At 34.3% G+C, this 24,504-nt stretch overlaps 1 protein-coding gene across 4 annotated transcripts in view; it reads left to right on the top strand.

Moving 5' to 3' along the window:
* The window catches only part of MDGA2 (MAM domain containing glycosylphosphatidylinositol anchor 2), an 868,798-nt gene that overhangs the window by 571,273 nt on the left and 273,021 nt on the right, over positions 1–24,504 (top strand). For all 4 annotated transcript variants that reach the window (XM_021668181.2, XM_064365839.1, XM_021668182.2 and 1 more), the window contains one exon: positions 11,526–11,795. In XM_021668181.2, the coding sequence (XP_021523856.1) occupies positions 11,526–11,795 (270 nt within the window). The remainder of the gene's footprint in view (positions 1–11,525; positions 11,796–24,504) is intronic.

The raw sequence follows: 24,504 nt of genomic DNA, 5'->3' as shown, positions 1-24,504 counted from the left end.
AATTATGACTTAGGTGGTTCACAAATCCTTTTCAACTTCTATTTTGGATGGTGAGTATTTCCAGAATTCTGACTAGCAAACCAAGTTTGTTTTTACTTTACCCAATTTTTTCATAATATACTAGGTGGCATCAATGCTCTTCCTTCTTTCTGTGAAACAGGCAGCACTAATTCTTCTCCTGGCCTAAATATCATCAGATATTTAATCAAACTTGGAAATTATGAACTTTGTTTATTTTGCATTAGAGTTTATCTACAGCCCTTTACATTCGTCTCAAGCCAGAGTCCTTAGAATAGAATTCTAGCTTCACCTTTCACTAGCTGTGTGACTTAGGGGTTACCCAAACTGTTTCTGAATGGTTTCTCAGTTTGGTAAAAAGTAAAATAAAGTAATAATAGTACCTACCTCCTAAAATTAAATAAGTTAATATGTGTAAAGCTTTTAGAGAATGTCTAGAACATATTAAGGGCTATAATTGTCTCCATCTAATTGCAAACTCCACATGGGCAGGATTTTGGCCTGTTTATTTCTAACTGGCATTTATCTCCAATGCCTGGTATGCAATTGGTATTTAATAAATATATGTTGAATTAGCAATTTTTCTTAAAATAGAACATAGGTACATTCCTAAATTTGCAATCAGTTTATTTGGTAGTAATCATTGGCCTAGCTAATTAAGTTCCTGATGTGACTTTTAATCTTTGCTATATCGTGGAACCAATATAGACATTTGAGTAACCACACATAGATATATCATAGATTAAGAGGCTATGTTCCCAGGTGTTTTCCTAATCATGATAAAAACTTGCTCTAAGCAATCCTTTAGAAACTATTTAACAGAATTTTCTCATGTTTTAGAAGAGCAAACAGAGGCCCAGCAGAATTAAATTTATTCAACATTATTCTTTAAGATTGGCTATAAATAAATGTTAGCCAAAATGTCTATTAAATAAAGTTATGGAGTCATAAAGGTGTTCAAAATATTACACTGCAATAAAGGGTCCCCAGAATGGGTTATGAAAAAGAAAACTAATCTTTATTAGACAAAAATCTTTCTCATAGGAAAGTACCTTTCCATATGGTACAAAATGAAAAAAAGTATCGCTATGAGATCAACACCAGATGGTCTTAGAGGTGATGTTTTTATCTCTTCTGCTGTTGATATTTCACACACAGAAAAGAGCTTTAAATCTTGACTAATTTGCTAAATTCCCGTTGAAGTACATACATATTGGCCCTGTTCTGAGAAGGGCCATGTACCCTTTATTTAGGTTTCAGAGTCAAGATTTGGCTGAGTTATATAGCTCATTAAAAATAATGTCCATTGGTATAACTGAACAAGTAAGTACAAAGGAGTGCAAATAATATGCTGTATTTATCTTTTTGTGAGTGGTGTATCACACTTTGATAGCTAATGCTTATTCATCTCTTTGTTAGTAATATAAAACATAGGTGACTCCAAACAGGTACAACAATGAAAGAACTTGCAGGTTTTCATAACTAGAATTTGTCAATAAATGGCTCAAGAAATTCTTATCATCCGCCACATTATTTCACACTGTTGGTGTGTTATTTTATTTTATTTTTAAGACAAAGTCTCACTCTGTTGCCCTGGGCTGGCATGCAGTGGCGCAATCTCTGCTCACTGCAGCCTCCACCTCCCAGGTTCTAACAATTCTCATGCCTCAGCTTCCCAATTAGCTGGGACTACAGGCCTGTGCCACGACACCCAGCTAATTTTTGTATTTTTAGTAGAGATGTATTTTTGCCACGTTGGCCAGGCTGGTCTCAAACTCCTGTCCTCAAGTGATGTGCCTGCCTCGGCCTCCCTAAGTGCCTGTATTACAAGCATGAGCCTGGCCTTTGTATCATTTTAAATTAAGTTTATGATGAATAGTCAGAGCTTAGGTGGAGTTTTGGTTTACTAGTTTCTAAACTCAACTTTCTTTTATTCAGTTAGACTTTATTGAGCACCTATTCTTTCTCAGATCTTCTCTCCGTGCTGGTAGCACAAAGATGAAAAACACCACCCTTTCCAGTCTGATGTCCTGTTCCTAAGAATCTCAGTGAAAGCGTACGGACAAACGTTCTAATGAGGGGGTATTATAAACAGCTATTCTCACACAAAGAAAGAAGCAACTCGATCTGGACAAAAGCTGGAAATTTTGGTGAAGAACTGTTATTGTTACTTGAGCATGTTAAATTGCCTGATGACTGGTTTAATGAGTGGACAAGCACTGAAAGAGAATTCCAGGCAGGCGAAATAGAAAGTTCATGCTCTGCTGATCTTGTGATGAAAGCGTCTTTATAATCTATTACTGTGCTTAAAATTCTGGTGTTTTCCATTAATAACAAGAAAATTAGGCCGGGCGCAGCGGCTCACGCCTGTAATCCCAGCACTTTGGGAGGCCGAGGCGGGTGGATCATGAGGTCAAGAGATCGAGACCATCCTGGTCAACATGGTGAAACCCCGTCTCTACTAAAAATACAAAAAATTAGCTGGGCATGGTGGTGCGCACCTGTAATCCCAGCTACTCAGGAGGCTGAGGCAGGAGAATTGCCTGAACCCAGGAGGCGGAGGTTGCGGTGAGCCGAGATCAGGCCATTGCACTCCAGCCTGGGTAACAAGAGCGAAACTCCGTCTCAATAAAAAAAAAAAAAAAAAGAAAGAAAAGAAAAGAAAAGAAAATTTTGTGGACAACACATGCCTCCGTTGGAAATGCATTGCTTGGATTTTTCTTTCTAAGAGAGATGACCCTCTGGGATTCTGTAGCAAGTGAATGCTCAGCTTCCTGTAAACTTGAATGAGACCAAGTTTGCCAGGACCTCACCTGTTGGAAGGAACAGTAGGGAATTGTTGATCAAGGGAAGGAGATAGGTGTAGTGCTAAATTTTTATTTCATGATACCTTGTCAATCTTTATAAAGCCTTACAAGCTGCTAGGTATTAATACCCCAACTATTGGTATGGCTTATGCACTGGGATCATCTTATTTTGCTTCATTGACTTTTGCTTACCTTAGAGCACAAGTTCTGTTTCTCTAGCTTTTATATTTGTATTGTTCAGTGACAAGACTTCAGTGTAAGTGTCACTTAATTGTATTTTGTAAAGTCTTAGTTTACTGAAAAATGGACCTTTTGGCAGTTTTCTTTGATCGCTGTGCTCTGATGACATAAACATCCCAGTCAAGCATGATAAATGCCCATGACTTCAGAGAACAGGCAGGTGAAGTAAACATACAAAGTCAGTTAAGACAATGAGAGTCATGCTGAGGGTGCTGTTTCTCTTTTTGTTAAGTTGTAAGCTTCTGACTGCAGGGATTCTTTGACTATTTTTTTTCACTGATACATCACAGCTTACTATCACAGAGCTTGATACATAGTAGATGCTGTAGAAATACTTATAAATGAATGGATAGGGAACCTATTGTACTAGGGAGAACAAGCAATACCTAAAGGCATTCATTCACTGCTGATAACAACAACAGATACTGTACCAGGCAAACAAAACTCATCTGGGAAATCTCTGATTTAGGACCCATGGTCATGGGAATCACGTCCCTTCCTAAAAACTTACGCAATTTTCCAAGAAGTAACAGTTACTCTGCCTTCTCAGTCATTTCCATGAATGTCTGTCCTGTGAGTATCGAAGTAATGAGAAAGACATGTTGGCTTCAATATTTGCAGCAAAAGTTTATTCCTACATTAAAAACTATTTATGAATGGTATTTCAAATATTGTCATTTCCTGGAGCATCATTTTAAATAGAACTTCCCAGCAAGATACCAATCTTGGTCTTCATGAGAATCAATCCATATGTGGATGATAGTATTTTTGAATAATAACTCCAAATAAATGGGTAGATTATTTTGAGTTTTCATATCAACTTACAATATCTCATCTTTATTTTGTGAAATATTTACTGCTACTTATATTTCAATGAAATACATGTTGAAAATGAATTTCAATGAAATACATGAAAATACAGTGATATCTTCATCTCAGTGAAATGACTCGTTCTTCCAAGAGAAATGTTTTATTCTTTGAAACTGTAAGCACAGTTTAAACATGTTTCTCTACATAAATCCTTGATTTAATTTTTTTAATCATCTGTATATGTTCTGTGGTTTCAGTAATGTAGGTTCATCGAACAGAAGCAGAAAGTGAATTGTGTATTTTTACCTCCTCTCTCTTAGATTCATACTGTGTTCTCGTTATTTCATTTTGCACCTATATCTTGATTGATAGTGGTGCTTTCACTTACCACCTACCCCTTCTTGTTCTTTCTTTACCCTTTACACATTGTCTCCATGTAGCCACGCGTTGATCACCAGATTTACATAGAAACAAAGTCATAGCAGACACCATGGGTGTCTTGCTTTTTCTCCTGTCCTGGCTGAAGGTTACTGAAGTTTCTTTGGACAGATAGCATATTTATTCTTCGGTCTGAGAACTTGCACTGAATGCAAGAATGTGCTCAGCCAGAGCATTAGATTGGAAAGTTAAGGCCCAGAGAATAATTCCCAATTAATGAGGGACAGCAGTTGATGGATACACACCTGAGCCAGGCTCCTTGTTCTTTAGAGAGCTTTGAGGTGTCCTTGGCTTGATCTCTCAGAGGGTTTCTAGCAGCAGGGAGCCAGGTTTCTCACAGTGATAACCTGCTCATTAGTGCCCCTTTACTGGCTTTTCTTCCTTCCTTGTTTTGCCCTTTTATGGTTCTTCAGTATGTTTCCTATGATTCCAGCCCAAATGAACTGCTGTGCAAGGACCTGCTTTTAAGGGGATTCAAACTAAGCAGTTACTTCCTCTCTGAGCATTTTAAAATTGGAGTTTATTCTGTGTGTGTGTGTGTGTGTGTGTGTGCGCGCGCGCGCGCGTTTGTGTGTGTTTCTGCTTCCTCACAGTGTTCTCTGTGAATCAGGTTACTTTCTAATACTCAGATTATTTCCCTTCAAAAAAAAAGTCTCCAGCTTAAGTTAGAATATCTCTAATTCAAGGCAACTGGCAGGTTTTTATAGTAGTTAACTACTTCATACCAGTTTACTCAGAGTCTAGATGGAAAGCTGGGCTCCTTTTTCATAATTAAATGCTCCAGATCTACAGAGAGTCAAAGTCTGTAAGAATGTAAAGATGATGAACACTGTATTCTGCTTTCAGATTAAAAAAAAATGTGCTTATCTTCATATTTACCTATTATTTTAGGTAGCAGCAAAAACAAAGAAGTAAATGACTTCGGTTAAAATAGTATTTTCTTCCTATAGAATGTATTCTTAGTTAACGCCAAATTAAATCTTTGCAACACTCACCCAAATACCTCATGAGGAATTGAGTTACTACAATTTTTAGTGGGCATGAACCCCAGTATACAGACTTGGGGTTGAAAAATATATGTCTGTCTCTACTATTTCATAATTCAATATTATTTTTTCTTTCAACTTCCTATTCTGCCATAACCTCAAAAAAAATGTTATCAATTTGGAATTACCATCTAGTTTAAATTCTAGGAGATGCTATTGTACCAAGACCTGGAGCATGAGATCTGAACCCTTTGACCGGCATACATTTCTTGAGGCTGCTCTCATTCCTGTTGTTTTGGCACTTTTTAATGCTAGCTTGTCTCTCTGCTCCCTCCATTCCACCATTGCAGGGCTGGGAGCTGTTTCCCTGGGACATGGAGTCTTTTCTATGAGATGACTATGTCATTGTCTGTATGGGCAGTCATACTCAGTGACCTCAAATTGGAAGGGGCAAACTGATCTCCTATGATTTTGAATATCCAAATGGGATTTGGTGTGGGAATCAAAAGGCCAGTTATTCCTCTCTTGGACCCACTCAAGTATCTGTTGCTCAGTCCAAGAAAACTTTGTTGGCCAAGAGAAGAGATGCTTAAGGAGACATAGGAAGATTTCCTTTTTCTCAAATGTATTTTCTAAAATATACTTTATTTGTTGCAGTTATTGAAGCTCTATTAAGAATTTATGATTTTGGATTTAAGAATTTTTCTTTTCTTTCTTTCCTTTTCTTTTTCTTTCTCTCTCTCTCCTTCTTTCTTTCCTTCCTCCATTTATCAAGTATTTCCACTGCAGAGCACATCAAGCATGCTAGAACATTGGCATGCTGATCTTGATGAGGAGACTAAAATCTCTGTGACAATGACTATTGTGATCTGTGCCGTCCATTATTACATATTGGAAGACCACCATTCGGGTCGATCCTCTGGCACCGTTGTCATTTTTCAGCACTGCATACACAGAGAATGCTTATAGCTGGTGGTGTAGTTGGAATTATTTTTATGTAATTGGAGCCATGTTTTGAAAATAACTATAAAATGTTTAAAATAATCTATGATTTAGAATATAAATGCTATGCTTAATCTGAAAGATTTCCTTTTTTTTTTTTTATGTATTGCACCTTTTCATTTTGGTTTGACAAAGATCTCTAATAAATATTTTATACTGTCTCATCCAGTGTTTCTCTTATCCCATTTTAGCCTTCATGTTTAACTTTTTATTACTTAACAATGAGCATAAACTAATAATTTATCTCCCATGTGGCTGTGATGAATCAATGGACATTTAGATTCTGTAATTGTTTTAGAACAGTGCACTTTTTTCAGTAATAAGGGAATTTGTGACCTCTATGACCTTCCATGTTTATCCTTACATAGTAATGAGAATATTCAATTAACACATGCTGTAGACGTACACTAAACATGCAGCTATGTACATGATTTAATGAAATGAATGTTATCTTTCTTTATGTCTTCTATACTCATATAAGTGCAGAAGAAGAAGCTTATAATAAGTAGACCCAGAGTGGTTGTGCAGTTTTAGAATATTGTGAAAAATAGCATTTACCTACACAACAAGTGTTAACATAGGTATAGTACCTTCTGCTCATGAGCTTTTAAAGGTCCTGGGGAAATGTTGAATCTTGAAATACAACAGTTTATAATTATTAATTTTGTTTTATATTTTTATTTAAAATGTTATATACATATAGTATAGGACTTTCTTTTTTTATTTTTTCATTAAATTTTATTATACTTTAGGTTCTGGGGTACATGTGCAGATCATACAGGATTGTTGCATAGGTACATACATGGCAATGTGGTTTGCTGCCTCCATCCCCCATCACCTATATCTGCCATTTCTCCCCATGTTATCCCTCCCCAACCTTCCTGCCCCCTACTGTCTCTCCCCTAGCCTCCCAAAACAGACCCCAGTGTGTGATGCTCCCCTCCCTGTGTCTATGTGTTCTCATTGTTCAACACCCGCCTGTGAGTGATAACATGCGGTGTTTGATTTTTTGTTCTTGGGTCAGTTTGCTGAGAATGATGGTTTCCAGATTCATCCACGTCCCTACAAAGGACTTGAACTCATCGTGTTTTATGGTGCATAGTGTTACATAGTATATATGTGCCATATTTTCCTTGTCTTGTCTATCATTGATGGGCACTTGAGTTGGTCCTAGGTCTTTGCTATTGTAAACAGTGCCTCAGTGAACATACATATGCATGTGTCTTTATAATAAAATGATTTACAATCCTTTGGGTATATATCCAGTAATGGGATTGCTGGGTCAAATGGAATTTCTATTTCTAGGTCATTGAGGAATCGCGACACTGTCTTCCATAATGGTTGAACTAATTTACACTCCCTCCAATAGTGTAAAAGTGTTCCTTTTTCTCCACATCCTCTCCAGCATCTATTGTCTACAGATTTTTTAATGATCGCCATTCTAACTGGCGTGTGATGGTATCTCAATGTGGTTTTGATTTGCATTTCTCTAATGACCAGTGATGATGAGCGTTTCTTCATATGTTTGTTGTCCTCATATATATCTTCTTTTGAAAAGTGGCTGTTCATATCCTTCGCCCACTTTTGAATGGGTTTGTTTGTTTTTTTTCTTGTAAATCTGTTTAAGTTCTTTGTAGATTCTGAGTATTAGCCGTTTGTCTGATGGGCAAATTGCAAAAAATTTTTTCCCGTTCTGTTGGTTGTTGGTTCACTCTAACAATTGTTTCTTTTGCTGTACAGAAGCTTTATTCATTTTAGTTAGATCTCATTTGTCTACTTTGGCTTCTGTTGCCAGTGCTTTTGGTGTTTTAGTCATGACGTCCTTGCCTATGCCTATGTCCTGAATGGTTTTGCCTAGGTTTTCTTCTAGGGTTTTTATGGTGTTAGGTCTTATGTTTAAGTCTTTAATCCATCTGGAGTTAATTTTAGTGTAAGGTGTCAGTGTCAGGAAGGGGTCCAGTTTCTGCTTTCTGCACATGGCTAGCCAGTTTTCCCAACACCATTTATTAAACAGAGATTTCTTTCTCCATTTAGCCAGTTTTCCCAACACCATTTATTAAACAGAGAATTCTTTCTCCATTGCTTGTTTTTGTCAGGTTTGTCAAAGATCAGATGGTTGTAGATGTGTGGTGTTGCTTCCGAGGCCTCTATTCTGTTCCATTGGTTTATATCTCTATTTTGGTACCAGTACCATGTTGTTTTGATTACTGTAGCATTGTAGTATAGTTTGAAATCAGGTAGCATGATGCTTCCAGTTTTGTTCTTTATGCTTAGGATTGTCTTGATGATGCATGGTATAGGACTTTCAAAAATCAAAATGGTCAAGATACTTCTGCAGTATCCAACAGAATAATTGCATTTGGTAGTGACCACATATTTTATAGTAGTCACTCATTTATTAATTGTTTCATTTGCTGCCTTGTGTTGCTAATAGTTATTAACTGACTCGCAAGTACTGGTCCAGGGTATGGAGGGTAAAAAAAATGACAAAACACTTATTTTGTGCATTCTTCATGCTAAGTACCATTGTAAGGGTTTTAGATTACACATGCTAAATTATCTCAATGCTACAAGATAGTTACAATTATTTTCTCCTATTTCAAAAATGGGAAATTGATGCCCTCAATTGAAGAGAAAGAACTTGCTCAAGTTCACACAGGTATTAAATGACAGAGTCAAGACTTGAACCCAGGTACCTTTCTCTGGAATTCGTACTCTTATCACTTAACTGTCACTTTATATAATACTTCAGAGAATGCAATTATGATACTTTTCATCTGGCTGAAGAGCCATAGTGATGGCCTGTCTAATATAGAAGGTAATATGAAAGAAAAATTGGCAGGGGTAGCTATGGAAACCTATAAACAGAGAATGACCCAGAATGTTTTAAGTTACTCTTTGTATACCCCCAAATTAGCAAATGATTCATCCAATATAAAATATTTTCCTTAAAATACGTTAATAGACAAAAACCTTTTTATGTTTTTCCCATATTAGGTTTTAACAAAGGACGTGATTTACATTGAAGCTTGAATAATCCTAATGTCTTGGTTTCTTAAGCAAAGCCTAATAGTTTTAAAATACTGATACTTATGAAAAAAAAGTAAGAGACTAGAACAAAATACAATGATCTCAACTTTTTTCTGTTTCAAAATTTATAGCTAACAAATTTTAGCATTAAAATATATATGAATATTTTTAAAGTCTTGAAATTGTTAGCTGTTTTGTAGTCTACCTGGGTTATTTTTAGTTTCAGGTAAAATCAGATAAAATAAGTGCCACCATCAATAAAAGTAACTTGAGCAACGCTGTGTTTTCAAGTTAAATTGGGAAGAAAACGTTTTTAATAATGTTGTGAATGTGATTCTAAAATGTATTATAGTTTAAACAGTGATCTTGTTATGTAGGCATTATTTTTGCACTTTGAAATTATCTCAAGCTTTTTTCTTTAAATAATGTCTAATAGAAAACAACTCATCTTATATAAATCAATGTCAGGGGCAAATATTCCTTGACTTACTGTCACCATTGTGTGTGTCCATAGTCCAAATATATGCTATTAATAGCCTTTAGCCCTTGGGCCTTTTAATTTTACTAAAATGTGATGTGAACAAAATTAAACTTTGTTAATATGAAATAAATGTTGGGATCTCTATACTTATATTTTACTCATATACTTTTATATGATTATGCCATTTACCTTAAGTCAGGCTATCAAGATATCCTTTACCTCTTGATGATGACATATTAATAATTAAGTATAATATCTGTTTTCAGAATATTTAATTAGTAATGTCTTCCATCAGTTTAACAACATTAAATAACTCTTTGAAATTTCTTTTCCACCAAAGTATGGCAACTTTTGCCTATTGCTTTCATGAAGTACGTTTCCCAACAGATTTTCAATCATAAATCTTTATCATTTCACATTAACTCTTCAAATGGGCTAATAGTATGATGTTTAAAAAATTCCCATGTTATTTAAAGTGGTGTTAGAAGAGTCAACATGTAACATTGATGTTTAAAAAGGTCATACAGCCACTTCATGTCTTTCCCATAGAACTATAATGTGGAATTAATTTCTTGTTTCTTCTGGCTGTTTTTTTTTTTTTTCAAACAAGGCAGACAATTTTGAATGACACAAGCAGTCAAGCTTTTATTCTGAGTAAAACACTTCTCAAGTCTAAGCTGAATATATAAAAGAGTCATACAGTACAATTGAACAGTTTATTTCTAATGTAGATTGATTTCATACAATACAGCTCTAACTTTGACAAAATATTTCTGAATGTGTGACTTGAAATGTCATTATAATGTATTTCCCCTGTTTTTATTTAGGGGTGCATTATTTAGGCTAGCACTGCGGTGTAAGCAAAAAAAAAGTGCTATATGTGAATATAATTTTTGTACAGTTTCTGTTTCGATTGTTTGATGAAAAGGCTGTGACACAGCTTTTTCTAATGAATGAATTTTAGTACCAATACAAATCTTTGTATTTTTTAACCTAAAAGATTACAAAAGACTTGTTTTCAGTAAGGGATTATTGTAACACAAACAGTAATAACAAGCATAGTTTGGTGGCTGTTTGAGCTCTCAAATGTTTCTAAGGTTTAAAGCCGTGTTTATAGGAGTTCACTGCCTAGACCTTTGTAAGTGAAGAGTTTAGAGATGAAGTATGGCACTGCATTAGAATTAGATTTTATTATTTATTTCAAAAACAAGAATCAGACTCACTGAATGATAAAAGACTGGATGATCTATGCCTTTATCTGTCACTTGGTTGGATTCAGATTGCAAAAATTTATTATTTCATCTCAGAATGATCCAAAAAATAAATAATTAACCATCTTCATCATCAAAATACAAGGACGGAATAGCTGCACTATCTGTACTGGGAATGACAAGAACAGAAGATGATTGTCAGCATTAAAAAGAAAGGGATATTTCGTTTTAAAACTTTTATCACTCTCATTCCAATTTCAGAACAATAGCCCGGGAACCATGGATTTTAATTCCCCTTTCTATGTGTAAGAGTTTCAATACCATTCTATATGTTTATGCCATTTAATAAAACATTGTTTAAATTTGAGTAATACAGTATGATTTTGGCAAACGAGGACAATATTTTATTTTAATTTTTTGAATGAACCAATATAATGCATGCTGTTGACTTCTAGTTGTAGCATATCTAAATAGGTGCATGTTCTTTGTTTATGTCTTTTAGCATCACCGTCAATTAAACTCTTGGTGGATGACCCTATAGTTGTAAATCCTGGAGAGGCCATAACATTAGTATGTGTTACAACAGGAGGAGAGCCTGCACCTTCTCTCACCTGGGTCAGGTCCTTTGGGACTCTGCCTGAAAAGACTGTTTTGAATGGAGGAACTTTGACCATACCTGCCATCACCTCAGATGATGCTGGTACTTACAGCTGCATTGCCAATAATAATGTGGGAAACCCTGCAAAAAAGTCCACCAACATCATTGTGAGAGGTAAGTTTGCTGAGAGAACGTTACAACATAGGTTATTCAGGCTCTTTTTAAGCAAATAATGGTTGATATAACATTACCTCCTCAAATATTGCATATATCTGTAAAATACAGAGAAAATCATGTATAAATAATATGTGTAATTATAAGTGGAACTTAAACAGCTTAAAGCTTAATAACATTGCTTTATATTTGCATTGAGTAGTTTTCAGAACATATTCTTAGTGATACCATTGAATGCTTTTTATAGTATATTTTTAGTTAAAAAAAAGATTGAAAGACAATGTGGCATATAGCATAAAACATTCACTGTGTGAAATACACACTGATTGTATATTAATTTAGGAATTCAGTAAATTTATCAATTTAATAAACTTTTATTGAGCCCCTATTACAACCATACTGTGAGGTTATATAGAATCCCTGTACTCAGGATTCTATTGTCATATAGTGAAAAAATGTATATATCAATAGTCATATGATATGGTGTTTGAAAAGAATAAACAAAATATATAGAAATTTTAAAAATATAGTCCCAGCTATTCAGGAGGCTGAGTCAGGAGAATCAAACCCAGAAACAAAGGTTGCAGTGAGCCAAGATCACCCACTGCCCTCCAGCCTGGGTGACAAAGCAAGACTCAGTCTCAAAAAAAGAAAAGAAAAATTTGTTTAAGTTTACATCCAGAAAAGTCAAAAAGCGTATGCATGTAGTCATGATTCCTGGGGTGTAGTATAATGAAAATATCCTGGGGATATTTTCATTGAAAAAAACAAAGAAATTTAAAAATTACATAGCCATTTCTGGCTGAGGTTATTAGGGAATCTCTGATAACATTTGAACTGGGTCTTATAGATTGAGTAGTGTTTTGACAGATTGAAATTGGGAAGAGAAAGAGAAGTCAAAGATAGAACACGCAATACTTATTTGAGGAACAGAAGCAAAATGTTAGTCACTAAGTCAAAGTACCAATGCTGTTCTAGTGTGGCCATTACCAGCTAGTGTGCTGGCACTACACAGGCAGGTTTCCTTCCATTTTGGAAGATGGAAGTTCCTAGGCAAATGTACAAAGAGGCCATATTTCTTCACTTCTCACTTCACCTGGTATGGTCCTGGGTTGGATGTGGAGGGTGGACACTGATGCCTCTGAAGTTAAAATAGACATCCGTATGCTGAAGATGACCTTTTGAACACACCAATGAAAATTACTTAGGATGGAAGCAAAACATAATCAAGTCCATAGAAGTAAACATTTGTGATTTTGTGAATATAGATTGTGGTGGTTTTAGTTATCTGTTATACAAATTATTAGAAATATTCTATTTGACAAAAGTACACTCTATTCAAAATATTTCAAGGTATAGTTTAAATCAAAACACTATGAATAGTGTACTATCTGCCACAAAAGTGTAGATCACATAATATTTAGTAATTATAACATGTATAATTACAAAATAAAACATACTTCCAATTAAACTACCATAATGTCTTATAAGATAGAACATTATTGAAAAAGCTCTTCTAAGTTTGTTTATACTTATATTTTCTTTTAAAACATGTCAATCATTAGCCTACATAAAAAGACAATAAAAGCAAAACAAACTAATTAAGTCATTCCTAATACTTCACACTGAGAACTCAACTTCTAAATTAGCTTTTATTACAGAGTCATTGATGATCATAGTTTGCTACACAATACTGTTCTTGTGTCATTAAGAACATTAATAATTCTGAATTATAGAAAAATACTGTCTGAGATTTTCTTTTGTGTCGTCATGATTATTAATAGCAACCATGATAGACTATTTAATATAGGATGCATTCTAATCTCAGAATTGTTAAAATGTAGAAATAAAGATGGATTTTAGAATCAATGAAAAGTGCTCTTTATTTCAGTAGTTTAACAATCTTCTCTGCACACCTACCATATGCTAGGGGCTCAGCAAATGTAAGGAATGCGTGAGTGTGACTGCAAAGGTCACTAAATGCCTGCCGTAAAAGGAGTTTACAGTTCCTCATGGAATATAGAAATAGAAAGGAATTATACATGGAAATATTTAGAAAACAAAGATTCACAATGAAAGTATCCAACTTTGATTTAAAAAATACTAGTATTGAGAAATGGAGCTCATGTTAAGCCTTGTGTAAATAAGCAACTGGATTCTGTTCTCTCTCTACCCAAATTAAAAAAAAAAAAAAGACATAGAAAAATTGTATCGTCATCGATGTTTGTTTTATTTCTGTTTTTTGTTTGTTTGCTTTTAAAAATGATTGCTTTTCTAAGTAGGCATAAAATAATCTACCAAATCTTGCTGTAATGATTAAAGTAGTGAAGTATGATTCCAGTATTGAAGTAAAATGATTAAAGTATAATATTAAAGTATTGCAACATCTATCCTTAAGTACCATGGATAAAATGCAGAATCTTTTATTCCATTATTTTATCAAGAACAATAACTTGTTAAAGAAAAATGATGCATTAAATTTAATTTTCATAATGGGATCATTTGCCACTATATGAATCCATGTACAACTGTCAAAATGTCCAGTATAAGATATCTGTGTTGCTTGTGCACCCTTTGTAAGGGACTAACCCTTACAGCAAATAAAAGCTTAGAGAATGATCTGCTCCTCTCTCCTTAACAGGTTTCATCCGTATCCTTACGAAAGAAAGTTTCCAACTTTGACATGAAAGACCTGAAATAAAGCCTTAAAAATTTATTTATTCAATCTTATGATTTCTTTTTATGGCTTTAATTTATCTGAAGTGTACATTTGCATAATCATATTATATTGCCAGTGGGACTTCTCAGCAGTGGCATTCATATAATTCATAAAATCAAGTTTGTATGTAGTCTTACTGAATGTAGAAATAGTCGTGGTTTAAAAGGGTCCTAGATTAAACTGGGAGGAGAAAAGCTACTATAATAATATGAGGCATCTGATTTCTGGTCCACAGAAGTCAAGAAATTCAGTTAAGAAGAACAGTTTTCTTTTTATTACATCAAAGAAATTATTTTCAAGCCTTCTGAATGTGTAGACCTCTGTGAGTCTTAAATTAACTGTGTCATGGATACAGTAGAAATAGAAATCTAGGTTTATCTTTTCTCATTCTTCTCTGTAATTAAATCAGGATCCATGGACCAGGTTTCTGAGTAAGCACAAAGATATTTTGTGTATGGAATTGCCATCCTCATTTAAGAATATCCATGCACAGAATAAGAGTGTAGGGTGCTGATAGAAATAAAATTCAAGAAACATTTCTGAATTCTTTACTGTTTAAAAAACAGAGAACAGTGTAGAGTAAATAATGGAGATAACACCCTACGTAGATAAGAAGTACAAAATTGAATATAAATCTCACATGTTTTACTACTTTGGGAGAATATTTATAAATGTAGCATCAAAGCCTTTTCTTACGTTTCTTTAAGAACTTGCAGTGACTGAGCTACATTTCTTCTAAGTTAGGAAAGAAGCAGTTGCCTAATACACCTGAAAGGAATGTTATGTTGATTTCCTAGCCACATGTTTTATGCCCTGAGGTCAATGCTTTTCAAACTCCTGTTTGATATGTCACTTCCATTTAAAGGTCTCTGTTTTCATAATTCACTCTATTCAGAAATACCTACATTTCTCTTCTGTCATGAATTAAACCACTGTGTTGCACATGTATTGTTCAAAATATGATCAAGACATTACTGTATTTTAGTGTACTGTGGCCTCCTTGAATGTTCTTTAGTATATTCAAACCACAAACACATATTTATTCAGTGTTTTGGATGCATGGTCCAAAATAGTAATAACTCTAAACCTGATTTAATGCAAAATTTTCTCCCCTCCCCAACTTGGGTTCACTTTGGGCTGGAGACCTGAAGGAAGGATGAGAGATGAAGCATAGTTGCCTTTTTTGCCTGCGAGTTCTCCACCTACCTTTCCACTTAACCCAATCCCAGCCTGATAGCTAGGTTCTGAGCACCCTGGCTCAGAGCGAGCTATGAAGATCTTCTTTATATAAAGCTTTTCCAATTCCTTGGTGGCATGTTAATGGACCCTTAGAAAGTTTCTCTACCTAGAAAATATATACATCTACACAGATCAAAGAGAGGTGTCCAGTGATGGGTGTTTCCCTGAGTTCATGAATTTGCCACATTTCCTGAGCATCTTTTGCTGTACCCCACACCCTTTCTGCTGATGGCTTCTCTCTTTTTCTTCTAAGCAGCCAACTAAACAGAGCCCAAGACATGGCCATGTGCCCTGTGAGACTCACATCTGTCTGGTGGAAATGCTTACCAGTAACCTATGAGAGCTCATAAATTTCAGTGTATTCCCTCTGTTCTCTTGCCACACAGGTTTTAGTTTCTTCAGATATGAGTCAGGCAACATTGCGGGGAAAATATTTCACAGCTGACAGGTCCCATGGAAAGCTCCCCAGTAAGACTGAGATGAAACAGACAGGTTCTCTTTCTCCACCTTGGGTTTGGAAGAAGTTGCATCTCACAGTTTTCTCACAGTTTTAAAGATATCCTTCTAATTAAATTTGGTTTCTCACTCTTCTTTTACCATTAATTGTCTACAAAGTCTAAGAATCATGGAATGAAATTTCTTCCACTTTCTCCAAAAATTATGCATAAAAACGAGGTCTCTTTTCCACTTACTGTGGAATTTTGTGTGTTCTATTTTCAGACAAAAGTGAGACAGGAAAAGTCTATTCTATCATCTAGTTTTACAAAAATGTAGAAGGATTAGAGGAATTTTCAAATTTTCTAGCTGGCATTCTTGAAGGTGACATATCAGCAAGTCCTTCTGCTTCTGTCTTCAAAATACACTTTTAATCTGATCCATCTTTCCATGTTCACTGCTACCACACATGACCAAATCATCGATACATCACTCCTAATTGATTAAAATAGTCTTTTTATTTTTATTATTTCCACTGCAGCCCTGCTTTTAGAAATTCATCTGCTAAATTAGATAAAGGAGCCTGGGCTAAGTTAATAAATAAACCTGTACACATAATTACTCAAAAGAAAAAAAACTTCGGATTTTGTTGATGAAAGAGTATGGAGTGTTTACTAGTTGTTAATGCTGCTGGGTGTACTCTGTGTGTGTGTGTGTGTGTGTGTGTGCGTGTGCGTGCGTGCGTATTTATGTTGCTCCATGTGGTCATTCAGGCATCAAGGCTGATCATGTCTCTGCCATCTTCAGTCTGTGACTGCTAAGATTACTATGAGTGTTGCCTCCATCCCTGTCATCGGGAAATGGGATGGAGCTTGAAAGGGCACACATGAGATTTTTATGTGCAGATACACATTATCTGCCTGTCAGTCACAGTCTATTGACTAGAACTCAGACACATACCCATACCCAATGACTTGAAGACTGGAAAATTCTTACTATGCACTCAGAAATAATAAAACAAAATTCATTTTCCTGATCAAATTACTCCCTTGGCTTTTCATCTCACCCAAAATGGATTTAAATTCCTTATCATTTCATATGCCTCCCATTTTTACTCACTCTACTTTAGACAGATTGGTCTTTCTGCCTTGAATGTTAATTTTCAAACACTACCCTCTGGTAAACACCTTCTCTGACTAACCTATCTTAAATAGTCTACCTCTAATTTCCATACCATGATTTATTGCTTCTTATCACATAACTTCCTGGAATTATTTTATCCATAGTTCCTAACTTATTGTCTATGTTTTTAATAGGACTACAGGGGTAAAGAATTTGTCTGTTTGTTTTCTTATTTAGTGATGTAGTCTTAGAGCCAAGAATATTATCTGGCATATAGTAGATGCTCAATAAACATATTTAGTATGAGAGTCTCTTTTTTAAGTTCATCAGTTCATATTAGATTATTTTCTGGATATGACTCTTTGATAGTGTACGTATGTATTAAAAGATGTTAAGGAAAATTAGAAAATTCTATGTTCATATTCAATCATTAATGTGTGTGATGTGGTCAACTTGTTTGAAAGGCCACATTACTCTGATAATTCATTGCTATGTAAGGAACCACCCCAAAAGAATAGCTTATAACAATAACAATCATTTGTTTTCCTCACAAATCTGGAAGTTGAGAGGCTCAGCTAAAAAATTCAGGCTGTCCCATATAATTGCAGCTAGAGGGTGGCTAGTTCTGCAATAATCTTCAATGCTTTTTTATTCAGATTATCTAGTCTCTGGACTAAGAAGCTCTTACAGCTGGGATCCTCAGGTCAGTCTGTCGCTTCTCTTTGTCTCTCTTTCATTCTTGTCTTATGATTTCTTCACATGGCAGCTTCAAGGTAGTCAGGCTTCTCAAGGCTACCAGACCAGGTCTTCCAAGAACTGCATGCATGGGCTTTTCTAATGTGGCTCCTGAAGAAATGCAGTATCGTCATTGTAGTCCATTCTTCAATGCAGTGACAAAACCTGGCCCAGTCCCAGGAAGGGTCAAATGTCTCTACCCTGTGATGGAAGAAGCGTCACATAATTTACAGACACGTTTTAAAGCCACTGTAGTGTGCAGTATACTTCATTAAATTATATTCTTCACATCATGCTCCCATGATGCCTTGGTACTCATTTAGGCCTTTACTTTTTCCTTTTTTGAACCCGTGGCCTCTGCAAAATGACACTGGAAATGATTTTAGAATCAATGAAATGTGCTCTTTTTTAATTTTAGCATTATTTCAGCATATTTTTTTCTTGGCTATGATCTAAGAGTTCTAATATAAAGAAGTAAAGAAGTATGTCAATATTGAAATACAGTTAACCTTTGTGGAAGAAGTCAATATGTATTCAGTGAAGCATGAATTTACACTTTCCAAACTGCAGAAATATGCTCCAGGAACATCATAACTCTGTTCCAAAAAGTGATGATTTAACTAACTCTAGTTTATCAATGTGAAAGGACTGTATTTTTAAAATATGAATTTTAGTATTTTTTCTGAACTTATTTGACTGAAACATCAAATATTAGCACTGCTAATATTTATAAGTGATCTTCATGCTTATTACAAAACAACTTACAATTCCTATGTTTTATGATTAAAAGCTTTTGAGTGTACCAGCAGTAATAACTAACATTGATTGAACTCTTACTGTGTACCAGGCTACTGGGAACACTATATGCATTAACTTTTTAATAATCTCAATAGTTATGAGGTAAAAAATTACTATTCCCATTTTTTAAAAGTAAAGCAGAAGAGAGAGCATTAAGTAATTTCCCAAAAGCAAGCCTTATTTGAATAACAGAGTTGGGATTCAAAGACCACACAGTAAGTTTCCAGGGCCATTTTCTTAGGCAAGGAGCCATTCAAATTTTAGCCAAATTTTTACAAATATTTAATTTTCTCCCAAATATTTGAACTAATAATGGTCCTTGACTATTTCCTCTATTCCTGCATTGCCAAAGACTTACTAGGGATTCTTTTTAGATTGTGAATCCCTTCTTTTTATACTCATGAAAAGGAATCTCAACAATACTGAGTCTTCAGACATTTTTCTTAGTAACGTTGTTTTCTATCCCTAATACACAGTATCTTTTAATTGGAGGAAATTCTGTTTTTTTAATCAGTATTTTTCCTCTAATAATGGTGGACATATCTTAATGTCAAGTTCTAACTAATACAGTATTTACAGCTTATTATTTTCTAAATATCATTATATTATGAAGGACTTGATAAGACTGGCTTTCATTGGCTTTCTAAAAAATGAGTGTATAAAACTTTTAAAGAATTCATAGTTACTGGAAGAGAGCATTGGTATCGCTAAAGACAGAGATACAAAACATTTGTAAAACTAAAACATTCAGTATAAGCAAGAAAAAACAATCTATACTTATAAATGTGTGTTCACTGTTTTTGTTGAAAAGTGTGTATCTTAAGCTATTAGACTGTCAATCAGAGTTAATTGGCAATTTCCTGGAATGAATTGATCAAATTTAGCCCATGATGCATTTCTGAATATAAATTAGTGGTGAATTTTCAGTTACTGGGCCAGTGTAGTTTTTCCCAAGAATTTAGATTTATCACATTTAATTTTTAGTCATCAGTAGTTTCATTACATAATCTTTCATTATTAAAATTATAATGATGATAGCTAAAATTGTAGAAAACCAGTGTCTTCACATTCCCCAAAAGCAGAACTGTCTGCTGTGTGCAGGTGTCCCAATTATTCATGCAGATTAAGTGCTCTATTTCTCTTTTCCTAATTTAATATTCTGTAGTAATTACACCTCCCCAAAGCACCAGAGAGAATTTTATTATATTATTTTGTAGCTCAAAAATGGTTTCATTATTATCTTTTAAAATCTAAAAATTATCAAATTCAGTAGTTCTCATCTGAATTTCGGTAGCTCAGTTCCCTTTTGTATATACATCTAATTTATCTTTGTTCATTAAAATAATCTGAAGAATTATCAATACAATTTCAAATGAAAAATTTTATCTAGATACTGAAAAATCTTTTAATTTTATGCAGTGATATTCAGGCAGCTTAGTTATATATGGTTCTTTTATTAAAACTTTCAAATTTTCGTACGTAGTAAATGGAGTCTCCCATGTCATATTTACTCTAGCCAAAGGAAATGTTTCTATTTTATTTTGAAAATTATAGTAGTTCTCTGAAAGTCAATACTGGTTAGTGTCCAGAAAAAAGGGATTTTATTCAAATATTAACATTTCTAAATTCTTTAGTTTGAGACAGTCCGTAGTCTTTTTTTTTTTTTTTTGGCATATCCTACAGTTGTAAAATAGTACCAAGATAATGGATTCTAATATGAAAATGCATAATTAAAAATTTTTACAGTTGTTATAGCAGGTATGTAATTCCAAGATTCACAGGCTTACCACATTTAATTTGGGCTAAATGATCTATAGGGTAAGATATCTGTGATCTGGTTCTGGTTTTGCTTTAAATTAGTTCTCACATCATGGATATGTAAATAGGCCTCTGCTTACTTCTCTCTAATACTAAGAAACTGCAGTACATAAACTGTGAGACAGATTTGCTGTAATCATCTATAATTTTTTTTTTTTTTTTTTTTTTTTTTTGTGAGATGGAGTCTTACTCTGTCGCCTAGGCTGGAGTGCAGTGGCATGATCTTGGCTCACTGCAACCTCTGCCTCCTGGGTTCAAGTTATTCTCATGCCTCAGCCTCCCAAGTAGCTGGGATTACAGGTATGTGCCACTATGCCTGTCTAATTTTTTGTATTTTTTGTAGAGATAGGTTTTCACCATGTTAGCCAGGCTGGTCTCAAACTCCTGACCTCAAGTGATCCACCCACCTCAGTCTCCCAAACTGCTAGGATTACAGGCATGAGCCACCACGCCCAGCCAACCATCTATAATTCTGTAAGAGCAAAATGCTCCTTGATCCATGCCCATTACAAATACAAGAGAACATATATCTTTACAGATTTATATGTATTAACATATAATTATTGAAGAACACTAATTTCCAAATGAAGTTGTATTCTAAAAAATTATGTATTGGTTATTTACCTCAGGATATTAAACCAGGAAAATAAATGTGAGTGATGCTAAAATAGGTATTTTTAAAATTTCTACTCTATGCTAGATTTGTGTCAGTTGCTACAAGGGTAATGTCCCTGAGGCCACAGAGTTCATAACACTTATGTGGCAAACAATCAGGGCAACTCTCTCCATATGGCATACAAAAACATAAACTAAGCTCACAGTAGAATCACAGGCAATGTGTTGTTCAAATCTCAGATGAGGAAACAATTAATTCTGATTAGGGAGATAGAGAAAATTCCTCAGAGGAAGGTGCCAATTTGCTGGGCTTTGAAAAATGGGTCTCTATGTCTTCAGAGATAAAGTGCCTCTTTCATTTGCTGCCCCAAATGGTGATATTAATTAGTTTTTTTCAACTTACTTCATTTTCCTATTTATGAAGTATTAGAAACTGTTGCTAATGCTTTAAAGTAAAAAAATCTATGTTTAACTTCTGTCTTTAATAATAGAATCTTTTCAAAAAATAAGTATACATTTTGTTCTATGGTTTAAATATAAGCTTAGAAGTTATTTTTGCAATTTTGAGTTGCATGACATTTTACATAAAATTTTTAATTGAATTAGCAACCTGACAAATTTTCTGTTTGCCGTATTTTTGTTTCTCTTTGAATTCTGTCCAAACTCTTCCAATGTCAGTGCTCATTCTGAATGCTTCCAATTATTTCTAAATAGATTTAATCAAATATAATTCTTAAATTGTTTATCTTCTGGATTCCATAGGATAATTTCTTATTTTAGTTATCAAAGAATCTTCTCTTCTTTTTACCTTGTTGACTCAACAAATATACTTATCTGAAAACTGTATGAGAATGAAAATCATCAACCCAGTAATTCAAATACATCTTAGCCAAAATAATCCGTTAAGATTAACTATGAATTAGTGATTGCTTAAAAAAAACTTACACATTGAAAGTTTATAATCATAATGGTTAAAACTGATTAAACTATGAATTTAAGTACATTGAACATTTCAATGTATACAAACTATATTTTAGTATTAAAAGGGTAATTAATTTAAAAACATCGGGATATATTTTTTTCTGCTATCTTGAAGTTTATGTAAATTAGTGTTATTTTCTCTAACTGTTTTAAATAACTCTCAGGAGAAGCCATCTGGGCTTACAGATTGCTTTGTACAAAGATTGGCAATTTTAGATTTCCTTTTTATAATAAATACTAGTCAAATGTTTAGAAATAAACATTTTTACATCTAAGTTTTGTTTTTCTAGGAATCTGAATATGCCAATTAAGTTGTCAAGTTTATTAATATAAAGTTGTTATAATTCCTGTAATTATCTTTTTAATTTTTGGGGAAAGGAGGTCCAGGGTGTTCTGGTAAACCAGCTTTCTGCAGGGGGGAAGACTTGATTTAGTGTATTTACCAATTTTCATGGTGTGTATAATTAGATGGTGGTCAACATCCAATTTTTGTCATTGGAAAGACATGCATGTAATCTGCTGTCATGAGCAAGAATGAGGTGGTTCCAGCAAACCACTGTTGTAATCTGTAGTGAGACCAGACCGTGATATTGATCATCTGTGTCAATATCATTCAGTTTTTCTCTATTAATATTGCTAGAGGTCATTCAAATTCCTTAGTTATTTTAAAGAACCAACATAATTCTAGGTTTTCTTGATTTCCTCTTGTTGTACATGTGTTTTCTATTATGATTTCAGTCCTTATTTCCTTCCCTCCCTATCATTAGATTTCAAATGCTGATTATTCTTAAAGCACTGATTTGATTATTGATTTCATTCTTTTCTATTTTTCCTAATGTAGATTTTTAAGACTATAAATGTTCCTTTAGATAGACTGTTAACTATATCCCAAAACTTTTGATATGTAATGTTTATTATTTAGTTCGAAATACTTTGTTATTTTCACTGTAATTTTTTTCTTTGACCCAAGGATTACTTAGAATTTTATTAAGTTTCAAACACATGGGTTTTCCAATGATATTTTTGTTATTGGCTGTGTCTTAATTTCATTTGGATCAGAATTTAGATTCTGAATGTCTTAGCACATGTTCATATAACAAAAATACCAGAGACTGGGTATTTATAAACAACAAAAAGTTATGTCTCACAGTTCTAGATCCTGGAAGTCTAAGATCAGTGCATTGGCATGGCTGGGTTCTGCTTAGGACACACTTCTGGGCTGCATACTGCAAACGTTTCATATCCTCTCATGCAAGAAAGCAGAGAGGGAAAGCAAGCTCTCTCTGTTACACTTTGATGGGTGCTAATCCCACTCGCAAGTTCTCCACTCTGATAATTTTGTCTAGTCCTAATTCCCTCTGAAAAGCCCCATGTCCTGATACTATCACAAATGGGTTGGGGTGGGGAAGCAGGGTCACAACAAAAGAAATGTTGGAAGAACCCATGTGTTCAGTCCATAACACTGAATTACTTTTATTTTTACTTTATGACTCAGCGCAGTTTTATTTTGCTGTTCTTTAGCTTCTTGAAGTGGGAATTCGATAATTTACTTGAGACTTTTCATCTTTTCTGCTGTATGCATTTAGTAGTACAAATTTCCCTCTCAGCATTTCTTTAGCTGTCATACAAATTTTGATATATTCTATTTTCATTCAGTTCAGTGTGTTTGTTTTTTAATTTCCTTTGGTACTTCTTCTTTGACCCATAGATTATTTAGAAGAGTGTTGTTCAGTTTCCAAGTGTTTGGAGATTTTCCTGTAATCTTTCTGTCACTTATTTCTCTTTTAATTCTATTGTGGTTAGAGAACTCATGCTGTACAATTTCAGTTTTTAAAAAATATGTTCAATATTTGGCTTTAAGCAGCATATGGTCTTTTTTATGTTCCATGGCCACTTGAGAAGAGTAAGCTTTCTTCTGTTTTGGGGATAATGGTCTATAAATGTTGATTTGGTACTATTAGTTGAGTTCTATAATATCTTTGTTGATTGACTATCTAGTTTTTACATCTATTTAAAGAGAGGGTGCTTCCAAACCATGAGAATAGAATGTTTTTCCATCTGTTTGTGTCCTCTCTTATTTCCCTCAGCAGTGGTTTGTAGTTCTCCTTGAAGAGTTCCTTCACATCCCCTGTTAGTTGTAATCCTAGGTATTTTATTTTCTTAGTAGCAATTGTGAATGGGAGTTCACTCATGATTTGGCTCTCTGTTTGTCTATAACTGGTGTACAGGAATGCTTGTAATATTTGC

Source organism: Aotus nancymaae, unplaced genomic scaffold (genome assembly GCF_030222135.1).
Source record: "Aotus nancymaae isolate 86718 unplaced genomic scaffold, 86718_ANA_hifiasm-v0.15.2.pri h1tg000062l, whole genome shotgun sequence".
NCBI classification, from domain to species: Eukaryota; Metazoa; Chordata; class Mammalia; order Primates; family Aotidae; genus Aotus; species Aotus nancymaae.
This window is presented reverse-complemented; position numbering and strand designations above follow the sequence as displayed.